Source organism: Trachypithecus francoisi, unplaced genomic scaffold, assembly GCF_009764315.1.
Source record: "Trachypithecus francoisi isolate TF-2019V2 unplaced genomic scaffold, Tfra_2.0 Lachesis_group14, whole genome shotgun sequence".
Lineage (NCBI taxonomy): Eukaryota > Metazoa > Chordata > Mammalia > Primates > Cercopithecidae > Trachypithecus > Trachypithecus francoisi.
The window spans coordinates 4,676,165-4,692,341 of NW_022681459.1; the positions used below are offsets into that span (position 1 = coordinate 4,676,165).

Below are 16,177 nucleotides of genomic sequence, written 5' to 3' on the forward strand. Positions count from 1 at the left end.
GGTATGTCTTTATTAGCAGCATGAAAATGGATTAAGACAAGTGGCTCCTGATTTTGGTCCAAAGAATGAATTCTACAATTTCTTAACAGGAATTTGCAGTCATCCATCATTTGGCCACACCTTCTTCATATAACATTTTTTCCCTTTTATCTGACTGTTTCCCAGAGAGAGAGTCTTTTGGTACAACAACAAATGATTCTCTACTGACCTCTCTCCCTTAACTGACTCCCACCTGCCCAGTGGATCCCCAATATCCTCTTCAATGCCTCTGTAATAATTATTCTTTCCAGGTGTAGTTCAAGTCTCCTTTTTTCCATAAGGCCAAGCCATACAGATTGGTCCCTTCTTTCAACTCCTTTTAACCTTACTCTCTCTCTTTTTTTTTTTTTTTGAAGTCCTTGTCCTTTATTGGGCAAGGGGTGAGAGAAGCGGACAGACCGGTTGGACATAGTAGATGGCTGTGTGAGGACAAAATGCTACCAGAAAGCCAGCCAATCCACACTCCCCTGAAATGGATGCTAATGCCCTTCAAACCCTGGGCATTGGTTTCATACACAGCCTCTTCCAGAGATAAAAGAAGGGGTTCTTGTACAGCTTCTTGTTACTCTTAACCGTGGAGGCAAGTTCTGAGTTCTGGTTTTTCTAGGACACTAACTCTAGTCGCAAAGATCTCTGGAGTGATCACACATGGTAGAGTGGCAGGGTGAATATTTCAAAAGGATGAGTAGAACAGGAGTCTTGCCCAAGCCCTGTTATGTCAGTGTCTGTGTGTGGCCTCCCAGCCCAACCAGAAATTGACAGAGAGGCAGTATATGCTGAAAAGATATATATATATATATAGATAGATAGATAGATAGATAGATAGACAGATATGTTTAGAATTAGGCAGCTGGACTCAGTTTAGATGATCCCGATTTTGTTGGCAACATCCAAAGCGTTGTAATCAGGAGCCAGTCGAACATATGCCTTTTTCTCTCCATCAGGCCTAATCAGGGTGTTGACCCTGGCCACATCAATGTCATAGAGCTTCTTCACAGCCTGTTTAATCTGGTGCTTGTTGGCTTTAACATCCACAATGAACACAAGTGTGTTGTTGTCTTCTATCTTCTTCATGGCTGACTCAGTGGTCAGCGGAAACGTGATGATAGCATAGTGGTCAAGCTTGTTTCTCCTGGGGGCGCTCTTCCGAGGATATCTGGGCTGCCTCCGGAGTCGCAGTGTCTTGGGCCGCCGGAAGGTGGGTGACGTGCGGATCTTCTTTTTGTTGTGGCTGTGGACACCTTTCAATACTGCTTTCTTGGCCTTTAAAGCCTTCGCTTTGGCTTCGGCTTTAGGAGGGGCAGGAGCTTCCTTCTTCGCTTTCGGCGCCATCTTGTGAAAAGGGTCTACTCTCTTTTCTATTAAATTGTCCCATGCAAGAATGTGGGTGTGTGTGGGTATGTGTGTATGTGTTTTGTATTAACTATGAATTTTTTCTCCCCAAATACATGAAAAGATTCTGTGTGGTGAGCGAAGTCGAAGTCTGAGCTTATTCTGGAAATGATCCAAGAGATTAAATAAGTGAAGCGAATTCATTTATTCCACATATTTGACCTTCTCATGGGCGATTCAGCTGTGTCTAAATAAGTTTTTCACATATTAGAACTATCCACTGTAACACACATAAACCAAGACCAGGATTTGTAATAGGTGCATTTCTTTGGTGTGTCTGATTATTGTTTTGAGACTTAAAAATAGTAGCATGAAAAAGACAGTATACATAATCCAGGTAAAATTCATCTAATAAACAATGGCCGTATCAGTTAATTTATATTTTATTTAATTAACTTATTTAAGAGGAATGTAAAATCAATTTAATCCAGGCCTGTGACATAAGCTTATAATAAATAGTTTCTATTAGTGGGGAAAATACTAAGGTTATGCATATGTTGAAATAAGAATGAATTTTGATAGAAGAGACAGAGAAATGATTGAGATTCTGCTAATAGCAAGCTAAACTGGAACTAGAAAATTTACGGCAGTTTATTTCCAGCAGTGACATACTTTGGGTAAAACAATTTATTTTCTTTCTTTTTTTAATTCTGCTCGAATTTCTTAAGTGTATGGTATATGCTTTAAAATAACATCCCTTTAAATAACAGTAAATAATAAAAATAATCATTAAGAATTTTAAAAAATGAGATCTGTGAAGAAATGCCTGTTCACAATGAAATAAAAAATGTATTTAATGGTATTTTAAAGTTACTCTGTATTGCTAAGATGAATTTTATTATTTTTAAAATTTTGTTTCCCTGGCCCCCTAGAATTTCATTGGCATAGGTAAGAATAAAAACTTTTGGTAACTTATTAAAATTTTTGTACTAAACAATTTCCATGCTTTCTAGAGTAGAATGCGAAAATGATCCAACTTTCATGTTTGGTTTAAGAAATGTTCTAATGTAGAAAACTTTGTATCCATTCGGTAAACCTTGAGACCCTGGCGTACACTCCGGGGCGATTAGGCAGGGCACACTTGTATCCAAATGAGGTCACACCAGCAAGGAACCACCTATTGTTTTCTTGGCACATTAACGGTCCTCCTGAATCCCCCTGAAGAGTGAATTGCGAAACAAAATTGTAGATATGTCATCAATTGCTCTAAACCTATAAAATTATTTGTATCAAATAAATTTAAAAATACGATTTAATTGCAAGTCATCTGTATATATTCTCACTTTCACTCTAAGTCAGGAATGAGAACCTCAGTAAGGAGGCAGAGACACTGTAACAACTAAGACATAATTTATAATTTTTATGGTGCAGCTTTTTAGTAGAAGTTTCACCACTTTAATTAGGCATTTTGGTGGATACTAAGAATTTCTTTAAAGCACAACTATGAAAAGCATCCCAAACAAATATTTATTAAAATCCAATCACTTTATTTAAGGAGATCTGCTGTAAGTGTCACAAAGGACATTGTGGAAAACACAAATTATTTCACAATATACTCTTCGGAAAAATGAGGAACTCACTTATAAAGTAGATTTTAGTTCTCTTGGGCAGCATTATCGTTTTTGGGGCTCAACAAACACCATCCAATTTGAAAAATATTTCAACTGAAATAAGGAAGTCTGTGATATAATTTTTAGTGATAATTACTCATGTTTTCATCTGAGATTTCAAACTAAGAAATGTCTTTAATTTTTATGAATATTAATTACAGCAGATCTTAATAAATTACATAGATTTTATTTGCATATGATTCCTGTGTAATGCAATGATAATACAAACATATAATATCATTTTTTAATGACATGAAATTGACAAATATTTTTCCTGTATTAATTGGGCAAATCTTTTTAATTAATTCATTGTATATTTATGAAGACATTTAAAGTTTTATGTGTTTTCAAATCATTGGTATAACAGAATATTTCAATCCCAGCTTGATGCTAGAAATTATCCTAAGAGACTTTTTGTCTGATCCTTTATCCTCTTTGGGCCCTGTATTTAAAGAAAATACTGTAGTCTATCAAAGCACCTTTTTTCCCCCTCCATACACAGGAACATAAATTGCACTGGCGACCATAGGTTACCAACATTCTAGTGTAACAAATGTGTTCAAACTGTTTGAAAGCAGCGACTGTGATTTCTAGTTCTGCCTCCCAAGCCCTTAATCTGTAATATAGGTTCTGAAATATTTATGGAACAGTATCTATCCAAGGATCAAAATACATTTTATGTGACTTGGAAATTATTAAAAATCAACTTCAGCTGTTTGGATATTTTTAAAAGAAGTCGTTTGTTTTTTCACATATCTTCTAAAATAATTTAATTTTTTGATAGACAAAAGGATCCAGACAGAACCAGGGTTTTAACTTACCCAGAACATACTGGGCCAGTTGCAGTTACTCAAGGATCCTACAGCAGACTTGTTGCCTGTCGACTGGGTGGTGTATCTGGTTGAGAGGCCTCAGTCTGTTTCCATTCCTTCCTGTCATCTAACTACACCACATCAGTTTAGTTATGTAACTTTTCCTTAACTTAATTTTCTTTTCTTTTCTTTTTTTTAATTTTACTTTAAGTTCTGGGATACATGTCCAGAACATGCAGGTTTGTTACATAGGTATACATGTTCCATGGTGGTTTGCTGAACCTATTGACCCACCCTCTAAGTTCCTTCCCCTTGCCCCCCAGTCCCCCACAGGCCCTGGTGTGTATTGTTCCCTGTCCTGTGTCCATGTGTTCTCATTATTCAACTCCCTCTCATGAGTGAGAACATACAGTGTTTGGTTTTCTGTTCCTGTGTTAGTGTGCTGAGAATGATGGCTTCCAGCTTCATCCATGTCCCATCTCATTCCCTTTTATGACTGCATAATATCTCATGGTGTATTTGTGCCACATTTTCTTTATTCATTCTATCATTGATGGGCATTTGGGTTGGTTCCAAGTCTTTGCTACTGTAAATAGTGCTGCAGTAAACATACGTGTGCATATGTCTTTACAGTACAATGATTTATATTCCCTTGGGTATATACACAGTAATGGGATTGCTGGGTCAAATGGTATTTCTGGTTCTAGACCCTTGAGGAATCGCCACACTGTCTTCCACAATGGTTGAACTAATTTACACTCCCACCAACCGTGTAAAAGTGTTCCTAGTTCTTCACAACCTTGCCAACATCTATTGTTTCTTGACTTTTAAATAATAGCCATTCTGACTGGCATGAGATGGTATCTCATCGTGCTTTTGATTTGCATTTCTCTAATGATCAGTGATGTTGAGTTTTTTTTTTATATGTTTATTGCCTTTCCTTAATTTTCTGATTTGTTCAGTGAAGGTATTAATATTTCATTATTGCACTGTCTCGGAGATATAATGAGTACTTCAAAAATATGCATGGGGCCGGGCGCAGTGGCTCACACCTGTGATCTCAGCACTTTGGGAGGCCGAGACAGGTGGATCACCTGAGGTCAGGAGTTCAAGATCAGCCTGGCCAACATGGTGAAACTCAGTCTATACTAAAAATAGAAAAAATTAGCCAGGTGTGGTGATAGGTGCCTGTAATCCCAGGTACTCGGGAGGCTGAGGCAGGAGAATCACTTGAATCTGGCAGGCAGAGGTTGCAGTGAGCGGAGATCGTGCCACTGCACTCCAGCCTGGGCAATAAGAGCAAAACTCTGACTCAAAAATAAATACATAAATACATAAATATTTTTTAAAATATGCATTAATTTACAGAACATAAAGTATTAACCTTAAATTTACGTTTCTAGTGAGATGCTATATTTATAAGTAAAAAAAAAAAATGAGTACCTTCTTGAGTGTCTGAGTGCAAGGGTTGGTGACCATCTTTGTTCAGAACAATACTTCTCATACTTTAGTGTGCATCAGAATCTCCTGGAAGATGTGACAAACACACATAGCTGTCCCCACTCTCAGTTTCTGATTCAGCAGATATGTGATGGGACCTGAGAATTTGCATTTCTAGCAGATTCTCAGGTGGTGCTGCGGACTGGAGGCAACGCATTGAAAGCCATTGTTATAGAATATGGCTTGGAATGGCAGGTAGAGTGTCCTTCACTGAATTTTATGTAGAGAAGATATTCTCCAGCCATTGATGTTGCCTTTAAATCCAAACTACTACCACTAAAAGGCAAGCCTTTGGTAAGTCAGAAGATATGCCTGGTGTGGATGACTAATAAGGCACATTCTCTGCCATTGTAAGGCTAAAAAATGATGCTTCGAAGAACTTATTCAAATAATGTATTTGAACACTAATAACGTGTTCAGAATTTTAAAGAATGCATTTTTGTTTAATCAGTTAATCCTGTTATAAAGCATAGTATTAAAGTTGAACAAAGAAAATCATATGACAATCTAGCATATTAATTACTCAATTATGATAACATTTTATTATACAAGGTATTACCTTATGTAGGACATTTCTTACTTGCCAGTGAATAACATGCTTAGACTGTGTAGAATCCGAGCTAACTATAAGATTTCAGAGACCTGGCATGAGTTAATGACTTAATGTAACCCTAAAATCAATAGCATCAGCTGTCATATTTTCTGCCTAGTGCATGAGGTGTCTGCCACACAATCCCCATTAGCTGTAATTGAAGTTGTCCAGATGATTTCCCTCCTGCACAAGAATTATATAGATCTCCTTCTAAGTGGCAATATATCTTACCTTTAGCACACTTTTCATTTCAAAAAAGAAGTATAAGACCCGGAGACAAATTTTAAACAAGAAAAAAGCCATCTTATTTGTCTTGAATTTGCAAGTATTTATCAAAGCAGAATAAATGTAAAACGAAGCTGGAAATTTAACACACCTGAAGACATTGATTTAATGAGAGGACTTAGACACAGATGATCTGAATAAGCATCAATTTATATGGCTTGTCATGTGTTGGTAGTATGACATATATGTGTTAATATATAAAATAACTTGCTACACTTTAACACGGTGAAACCATTTTCCCATGACATAAACTGCTATTTCTTCATTTAGAAAGTATTCATTTGGTTGGTAATGCTAGCAGGTTTAATCTAATCCAGCAGACATTAACGCATTGATATGTTATTAATTTTCAAATATAGAAAATATGCCAAAAGATTTATTTGCTAAGTTTCATAATAAAAACTGTTAACATTTTTGAGTAATTGCTTGATGCCTTACATGGATTATCTCATTTAAACCTCTCCATAAACCCTTAGTGACTTGCCCAAAGTCTCACCAATAAGTGCTAGGGCCAGGATCAAACAAGAATAGTCTGAACGTAGAATCCATGCTCTTCATGACTACCCCATGCTGTACCTAAAAATTAATTACAATTCTAAAATCTAGCAGAGCTTCCCTTTTTATTTATTGTGTGTACTTGGGTTTCATGGAGCTAATAGACAGGAACATTATTTTTAGGTGGCAAGATGTTTCAGTGAAGGTAGTATGTGGGTAAGATTTTTTTTCTAATGGTCACACAGGTCAAGAGCTATTGACACCTCAAATTTATTGCAATATTGACATTAGCACTACAGCAAGGTCAAATTACTACATTTCTAATATAAAGTGTAAACAATAATATCAAAACCAGAGCCAGGGTTATGCCAGTCTATTAAGTTATTTATTTCCCCTTTTGTTAGCTGTAAACTGACTAACTAGGCTATGCAGATTTTCATCAAGAAATTACTTCAGGGCCGGGCGCGGTGGCTCAAGCCTGTAATCCCAGCACTTTGGGAGGCCGAGACGGGCGGATCACGAGGTCAGGAGATCGAGACCATCCTGGCGAACACGGTGAAACCCCGTCTCCACTAAAAAATACAAAAAACTAGCCGGGCAAGATGGCGGGCGCCTGTAGTCCCAGCTACTCGGGAGGCTGAGGCAGGAGAATGGCGTGAACCCGGGAGGCGGAGCTTGCAGTGAGCTGAGATCTGGCCACTGCACCTCAGCCTGGGCGACAGAGCGAGACTCCGTCTCAAAAAAAAAAAAAGAAATTACTTCAGGTTACTGCACTCCTGGATGATATTCTAAACTCAGAGTTGAAATTTAGAGGCCCGTAGACTAAACCAGCCCTCAGGCCCTGTTTTTGCTTGTTTGTTTTAAGTTTGCAGGGGGTTTAAAACAATTAGAAATTTGAAAAGAAATGCTTTTAGATAAGGTACATACTTTCTGGCTCAACCCAGGTCCACCGCTCATTTTAGCTGGCTGCCTCACACATTCAAGTATTATGTCTAGTCTCCAAAGGCATCTGATTTGTAACCTATTTTCTTAAAAAATTATTTTTGTTTCCAGTGCTCAGGTGTACCCAACAGGATTATGCAAATAGGCAAAAAGTAACAGTTTTGTAAAAGAAGAGAAATAAAAGAACCTTGATTATTTCTTTACTCCCAAATTATTGTTAAGCAATGAAAGAACTATAACACCAGTGCTTTCTGAAAATGTACAGTGAGGAGTTTTACATCTTTACCTGACAAGAATCTATTCCTCCTTCTTCATAGCCTGCACATATCATATTTTCAGTAATGTTATATTCTGGCATCTGCTGTTGGCATTTCTCGTTTGATAGAAGAGGAACATCAGCTTCTTGCAGTATGTTTGCAGTACTACCTGCTCAAAATGGAGAATGCAGCCAGTCACTCAGAAGTGATCAACATGCATCCTTGAATGAACTACCATCAGTCTTATTTATTCCACCATTTCACTGTCATTATCGAGTACTGTGTGTATATATAATGGAACTAAATACTAAACTTTGCACACTAAAGCACATAATAAAGCCCATCTGTGGATTTTGCCAAATGGATAACAGGAAAGCTCTTCTTTCTTACCGAAGGGCTAGTAGGAGCGACAGATTAGACTAGATGGTCTTTGGGCATCTTCAGTGATTTTAAACAGTTACAGGATTGCTCATGGGGGAAAACGCTCACCAACACAAACTGTTTCATTCAGGGAAATTAGCAACAGCTCAGAAATCCAGAAGTGCTTTTCATTTGGCACCTGAGGAGGTGCTCGCTTCCGTATAATAGCATTCAGCTTCTTTGTGGTGCTGTGTGAGTGAGCAGGTGCACATTGAGCAGAGGACAAAGCTCAGATGAACTATGCCCTGGTCTAGGGGCAATCAGCTTGTCATCCATACCCAGGTGAAGAGAAAGAAGGCATTTAAAAAAAAATAAAGCAGAGTGTACTTGCCTGCTTTTTACAAAGTGATTCATCCACTAGAAGTACGAATCTCTGTTTGCTGAAACACTAATCCCAAGAGAGATATGAAACAAGCAGGTGTCTAGTGCCTCAGAAAAGGTAGATGATAAGCACTTTCTAATAATTAGCATTTCTATTTGGTTCCTCAAGAGAGGCAGAATGTTGAAGAGAAGTTAGTACATTTGACAGCCATTGATGCTGCAAAAATTTATGTGACCTCATTTCCAGCTAAATTTAATTCATGCACTAAATGAAGGACGCAAAAGAAGAGTGTTTGTGCACATGTGCCTGTGTGTGTAATTTAGATGCAAAACAGATACATATGACTCAGTAGTGTGTTGGTAAATGCATATCAATTGTATCTCCAGAAAAATGAAAGCCCCATAGGTCTTCTTCTCATTTTACTGGTGTAAACACTTCCACAATGACCAATTTCAAGGTACCAGCATGGCAGTGAACATGGAGTAAGCATTATTAGATAACTTTTCAAGTGTGACAATGGACTATAAGTTAAGAAAATGAATTGGGGAGATTAAAATGGAGGAGAAAATTTGGCATCTCACTGTTATCCATTCTATGAGGATCAAGGATGACTTGACAGACTTTAATTTTGTAATAAAAACCAAGGCCACTTCTGCTGCTTGTCAATGAAGGTTAAAATTTGTTTGGTAGATGATAAAACTGTTTCATAAAGGAACATTTGAGCAGTGTCTGTTTATTGATTGCCTTGATTTAACCAACTAATATCACCTCATTTCTTCATAGTGAACAATATGTTCATGGTTTTCCTAGCTAATTAGTTAATATAATATGCTCAAAAGATTGAAAACTGGGATTTTTCTTGTCTTTTTTTTGAGATGAAGCCTCGCTCTTGTCCCCCAGGCTGGAGTGCAATGGCACAATCTCGGCTCACTGCAACCTCTGCCTCCTGGGTTCAAGTGATTCTCCTGCCTCAGCCTCCCTAGTAGCTGGGATTACAGGTGCGTACCACCACGCCTGGCTAATTTTTTTTTTTGTATTTTAAGTAGAGACGGGGTTTCACCATGTTGGCCAGGCTGGTCTCGAACTCCTGACCTCAGGTGATCCATCCGCCTCGGCATCCCAAAGTGCTGGGCTTACAGTAAGGCATGAACCATCACGCCCAGTCGGAAAACTGAAATGTTATGAAATTAAGTAGACAGAAATCATAAAGCAAAGTTCATAAAATATGTGAAAGTTACTATCACTCAAGAAAGATTTAAACATGATCTAGCTGTTTATGCCTAAATGAAATTGATCTCAGATACAGTTTATTTCCTGGCTCCATACCACTCTTAGAGACTTTCTTAAGTCAATCAGACATGTATCTTTATTAACAATAAGTAAACGTAAGCCACATTTACTCAGCTTAAAAAATCCAAAAAACAAACAAAAAAATTTCCTATGAAATAAAGAGTTTCAAATTTTGTTATTGGTTAATTTGTTTTTGAAGAGCCTACATTGTGGTCATAAAATGTCTTTTAGCTTGAAGTCTAAAAAGAGAGAATATCTATCTGGGAATCATTTTTACCATTAAAATTTCAAGTTTAATAAATCATAATATTTTTCAAGAAGGAGAAATATATGAATATATAGTCTTTGACTTCAGTATACTTGATGGACAGCAGACATGAGGCCTTTTCGGCAACACAGTGTCATTGCTGTGAAGAACTTTTGCAAGAATTATCAGAAGAGCATTTGACTTAGAACTTTGTGCTTTCTCTTATAATAGGTAAGGACATTTTAAATGTGAGTACTTTGATTCTGAGACCCTCTACCTTTCCACAAGATTTTCTGCATTTTCATCTTAAATACATTTAGGACTTTTAAACATCATGGCTCTAATTTGTTGTGACTGCAGGGATCAGGTCCTTTTATCAGACTATAGTACCTTTTCTGATGCTTTATTATTTATGAGTGGTTAAAACTCTGTCCCAGATAGGGCACTCCTATTAGAAATTCCACAGCCAATGAGCCTTGTGGTTACATTTAGAGGATATGAAGTACGAGAATACTTTTCAAAAAAAGTATGATTATTTTTATTTATTTATTTATTTTATTATTATTATACTTTTAAGTTCTAGGGTACATGTGCATAACGTGCAGGTTTGTTACATATGTATACTTGTGCCATGTTGGTGTGCTGCACCCATCAACTCGTCAGCACCCATCAACTCATCATTTACATCAGATATAACTCCCAATGCAATCCCTCCCCCCTCCCCCCTCCCCATAATAGGCCCCAGTGTGTGATGTTCCCCCTCAGGAGTCCAAGTGATCTCATTGTTTAGTTCCCACCTATGAGTGAGAACATGCGGTGTTTGGTTTTCTGTTCTTGCGAGAGTTTGCTGAGAATGGATTTCTGTGTTTGGAAAACATGCAGTTAATGCTGGGGGTGAATGGTATATCAACTGATGGATACAATGTAAGATTCATGTCCAATCTGAGTCCTCTTGTCAGTAAGCAGAATTAGTATGTCCAAGTTAGAAGAGATTCCATTCTCATTTTAAGAAAATGTGAGTGTGAGGCCTTCACATTATAAATAAAGACAGCTTTATTAGTTTGGAAAATGTGACAAGTAATAATTTGGATTTTGATGAGACTTTATCATGTGATTTACAAAAAAAGTTTTTGTAACCCCAGTTTATATTCATTTTAATGAGTTGTTTTTTTTTTAAACTTTATCAGAGTGTTTATAATACTAAAACTAGATATTGAGTTTGGGGGACACTTGAATTCCCCCTCAAAAGAATATAGTTTTATAATATCCTCTATGCAATCTGAAGAAATTTTTAAAAATTCTACAAATACATAGGCCAGGCGCGGTGGCTCAGCACTATAATCCCAGCACTTTGGGAGGCCGAGGCGGGTGGATCACGAGGTCAGGAGATCGACACGATCCTGGCTAACACAGTGAAACCCCGTCTCTATTAAAAATACAAAAAAAAAAAAAAAAAAATTAGCGGGCGTGGTGATGGGGGCCTGTAGTCCCAGCTACACCGGAGGCTGAGGCAGGAGAATGGCGTGATCCCAGGAGGCGGAGCATGCAGTGAGCCGAGATCGCCCCACTGCACTCCAGCCTGGGCTACACTGCGTGACTCTGTCTCAAAAACAAACAAACAAACAAACAAAACTCTACAAATATACAAACTCTACAAGTATTCCTTTGAAAATTCTACAGATATACAACTCTAAATATACATGTACATGCTTGACAGTACTTTTAGGAGATACTGAAAAATTGTGATATAAGATTTGCAAAGATGTTGAAAGTATTCACATTATAAAGCCTGTTTTTAAGGTTTTTTTTTTTTTTTTTTTTGAGTCTGATAATTTACCTTGATATACAACCGTCCCCCAACCAGCAATAGAACAATTTCTTCCTGCAGGAAAAACTTGATTTTCTTCTGGTAAACAAATAGGTTGTATGTAATCTGGAAAAAAAAGCAAACAGCAAAACGACCAAACAAAGAAAAAGAAAGAACAGATTTACAAGCATTTCTAACAAGTTTTAAAAATCAATAATTTTCAACATTTAATCTAAAAAACATGTACTTTTGTTTTATCCTACCTGTACAAATTTTAGACATCGGTCTTAGGGGAAATAGGCATTTCAGAGGAGCACTTACTTTGACAATAGATCAGCTACCACTGGTGGCCTTTTAGGGTCTTTTACGAGTCTCCTTATTACTCTCTTTTTTTTTTTTTTGAGATGGAGTCTCGCTCTGTTGCCCAGGCTGGAGTGCAGTGGCGCGATCTCGGCTCCCTGCAAGCTCTGCCTCCCGGATTCCCGCCATTCTCCTTCCTCAGCCTCCCGAGTAGCTGGGACCACAGGCGCCGCCACCACGCCTGGCTAGTTTTTTGTGTTTTTAGTAGAGAAAGGATTTTACTATGTTAGTCAGGATGGTCTTGATCTCCTGCCTCGTGATCCGCCTGTCTTGGCCTCCCAAGTGCTGGGATTACAGGCGCGAACCACCACGCCTGGGCCCTCATTACTCTTTTATAGTGTAAAAAATGTCTTAGTTCTGGAGGTAATCATTTATATTTTATTTTTAAATAAAATTATGGTGCTCAATAGAGAGTGGTGCCAGTTCTCTGAAAATTATGGTAAGGATGATTTTCAGCATCAATGAATAGAAACTTGGGCAAATGTTCTGAGGCTTTTTATTTTCCCCAATTATCACCATGTTAAAAAAGCTTTTAGGAGATTGTTTTACAGGGCAATTATGGAAGCACTGACATTGGTCACCGATTTTTAAAGCCCTTCTTGCATCAATTTACAAACCAACTGGCACTCTTAAGCACCCACTGCCTGTAAGACTTAGGGCAGACACAAAAATGAATAAGACAGTGCTTATCCTTAAGGACAGGGATAGACAACTAACAGTAGCAATAGTCTGCTTTCGATAAGTGCTATAACGCATGTATAGATAAAACCCCATGAAAACACCGAAATGGCAGCACTTTCTCCTAACCAGGCACTGAAAAAGACTTAGGAATAAAAGTCTGAATGGAGCAGAGCCCTTCATGATAAAGTTCACTTTATCAAGGGATTTCTTGCACATTTTCCAAGCATTTGGAGGAAGTCCTTCATTTGCCACTCAGATAATATTACCGAATCTCCATTAAAAACTTCATCCTGCCCACGCCTGTAATCCCAGCACTTTGGGAGGCCGAGGCGGCCGGATCACAAGGTCAGGAGATCGAGACCATCCTGGCTAACATGGTGAAACCCTGTCTCTACTAAAAATACAAAATAATTAGCCAGGCGTGGTGGCGGCGCCTGTGGTCCCAGCTGCTCTGGGAGGCTGAGGCAGGAGAATGGCGGGAACCCGGGAGGCGGAGCTTGCAGTGAGCCGAGATCGCGCCACTGCACTCAAGCCTGGGCGACAGAGCGAGACTCCGCCTCAAAAAAAAAAAAAAAAAACTTCATCCTATGAAGGCCGGGCGCGGTGGCTCACGTCTGTAATCCCAGGACTTTGGGAGGCCAAGGGGGGCGGATCACGAGGTCAAGAGATCAAGATCATCCTGGCCAACATGGTGAAACTCCGTCTCTACTAAAAATACAAGAAAAAAAATTAGCTGGGCATCATGGCATGCACCTGTAGTCCCATCTACTTGGGAGGCTGAGACAGGAAAATCTCTTGAACCGGGGAGTCAGAGGTTGCAGTGAGCCAAGATCATGCCACTGCACTCCAATCTGGGCAACAGAGCGAGACTCCATCTCACAAAACAAAACAAAACAAAAAAACGAACTTCATCTTATGAATAATTTCTTATTCACTTTCCCCACAGAACATATGTTCCTCTCTCAGTTTATGTCTTACTCTGGCCTTTTTGGTAGGTGAAACTGCCTTTCTTTTACATGAAAAATAGAGAGGGCGTGCATAATAACAGCAACTATTTATCTGAACTTCTCCTTTGAGTTTACTGTTATACAGGGCTCAGAGAGTTTTATTCTACTGCTTCTTTCCAGAAAGTTGGATTTAAACATCCTGATGAAAGAAATGTAATATATTTCTCTCTACTCCCTAATCCCATTTAAGTTCTAATGATTTATGTAACAAATTATCTAACTTTTATGAATTAACGCATTGACGTTGATAATATTTCAAATCTAATTTTGAATTAATTTTGGCAGATAAGATGACTAAGAGTGATCTCTTTTTTTTACCTGTGAAATTCACTTTAAATTCCAGATGCATCATGGCAATGTCATTGTCCTTTCTTCGCCTATCGTAATGAAGGTTTATGACAATTTGATCTATCAATCGAGACACTGTTTGAGGAGAGTTCAGATTTGATGTCATATGCAGGCCTAGGATTGCTGTCCACTTGGATGGCTCTAAATTTCTCCTGAAAATTGTAATGAAGAAATATGAAACACTCTCCATTCAAAGCAGTTACTTTCTAGAAGATCTTCATCATAGACATTTCAGAATATTTTTATATCCTAAAATGTTCTTCAATTTCTCTGAAGAATCATCCTTTAAAAATAATTCTTAAATCTTTATTTTTCTGATAACATAAAGAAAGTCCTAATAAGTGCTAATCTCTTTCTTTCACTTCTCTTAAGTCATATGCTGAGCTCTAGTTTTAGATTGTGGTTCTCAACTATGGTTGTACATTCCAATCTCCTGGATGCTTTTAAATAATGTTGACACCTACCTCCCCTCCTCCCCCAATTCTAATGTAATGGGTCTGGAATAGACCACCAGACAATTTAAAAAATACTTTTCAAATTAAATCTCCAAATTCGTGCTAATATATGTAATATATAGGTTGGAGAAACTCTGCCTTAGGTCACATTTCACTGTGGCAATTATGTCCCTGTTCAGGGCTTTTTCAGACAACTGTAGCAACTGTAGTATAATGGAAGGAAGTTCAGATGCATTTTCCCATGTAGAGAGTCATTGAATTCACATATAGTTAAGGTAAACAGTATGTCTTATTATGATTTTTATAATCTAACATATAAACTTGAATAATCTCCATATACAATGCTGGCCATCTATAATAATTGGTAAAGGATAACACTTGTGTTGTAGAACAGATTAAGTTGGGTACTGTATTATAATTTGAAAATGTGGCCGGGCTCGGTGGCTCAAGCCTGTAATCCCAGCACTTTGGGAGGCCGAGACGGGCGGATCACGAGGTCAGGAGATTGAGACCATCCTGGCTAACATGGTGAAACCCCGTCTCTACTAAAAAATACAAAAAAATGTGCTATTGGCCTGCGATTTCTTCACACAAAGGAATTATCAGCTGGAATTAAGCCAGTTAAGCCATATTCACAATGAAGGTAAAATTCAATGATTGCAATCCTAGGCAGAGCTATTGATTCAATTCTTAACAGTCACAAATGCCTCGTTTAATGTGGTATTTAAATATTAAAGTCCAAATCACTTACAGATGTATAAAGGGCATGAAGTTACTTACATCTATCTATCACTTTGTTTTATCTACCAAATTATTATGTTTGGTCAGGTAGCAGTCATCAGTAAAGTCAATGAGTGTCCGAGCATTCAGTAAGCGTCCACTGACAACTACATTGCATTAAAACTTGCAGTAATATACCTGAGTGCTCTGGAGCAACAAAATACTACTTGCTGCCAAGTGCAATACCAAGAACTTTTGTACCTCTTCATTGAATCCTTATCAGAATTTTACAATCAGAACAAACGAGGCGCTGATTATCTAAATAGGAGGTGACTTGAATTGGAGCTGTCTGACTTTAGAGCCTGCACTTACACCAGAAACTGGGGTGCCTCATACAGCTCTGAGTGGGGTGCTGTGGGAGGGATTGAGCACTAGAAGGAAGGACTGGAGATGTGGTGGGCGAGAGGGAGAGAGAAGCTCTGCTGTTGGTTTCCCTGGGCCCAGGTAGGGGAAGTTGTCTCTGCTCCTCGTAGTTGGTGGCAGCTCCTTAAGTGGCTTAGAGACTGGGCCAGGAGGTCATTAGGGTGCTGTAGAGT

The 16,177-nt window shown here is 38.2% G+C and overlaps 2 protein-coding genes across 2 annotated transcripts in view; both read right to left on the reverse strand.

Moving 5' to 3' along the window:
• Positions 1-376: 376 nt before the first annotated feature.
• LOC117095613 (60S ribosomal protein L23a-like) lies at positions 377-1,393 on the reverse strand. The gene has a single exon (XM_033232199.1). It carries the CDS (start codon positions 1,369-1,371, stop codon positions 901-903), a length of 471 nt encoding a protein of 156 aa, XP_033088090.1. The 5' UTR covers positions 1,372-1,393; the 3' UTR covers positions 377-900.
• Positions 1,394-1,567: 174 nt separating this feature from the next.
• Positions 1,568-16,177, reverse strand: part of TMPRSS15 (transmembrane serine protease 15) — a 146,485-nt gene continuing 131,875 nt past the window's right edge. The window contains exons 22-25 of the mRNA XM_033232200.1: positions 14,377-14,558; positions 12,041-12,136; positions 7,954-8,093; positions 1,568-2,589 (exon numbers count right to left, since the gene is read on the reverse strand). Of these exons, the coding sequence (XP_033088091.1) occupies positions 2,434-2,589; positions 7,954-8,093; positions 12,041-12,136; positions 14,377-14,558 (574 nt within the window). The 3' untranslated portion in view covers positions 1,568-2,433. The remainder of the gene's footprint in view (positions 2,590-7,953; positions 8,094-12,040; positions 12,137-14,376; positions 14,559-16,177) is intronic.

Excerpts from the sequence above, each read along its gene's own strand:
- LOC117095613 (XM_033232199.1), bottom strand. The coding sequence starts at position 1,371 with ATGGCGCCGAAAGCGAAGAAGGAAGCTCCTGCCCCTCCTAAAGCCGAA.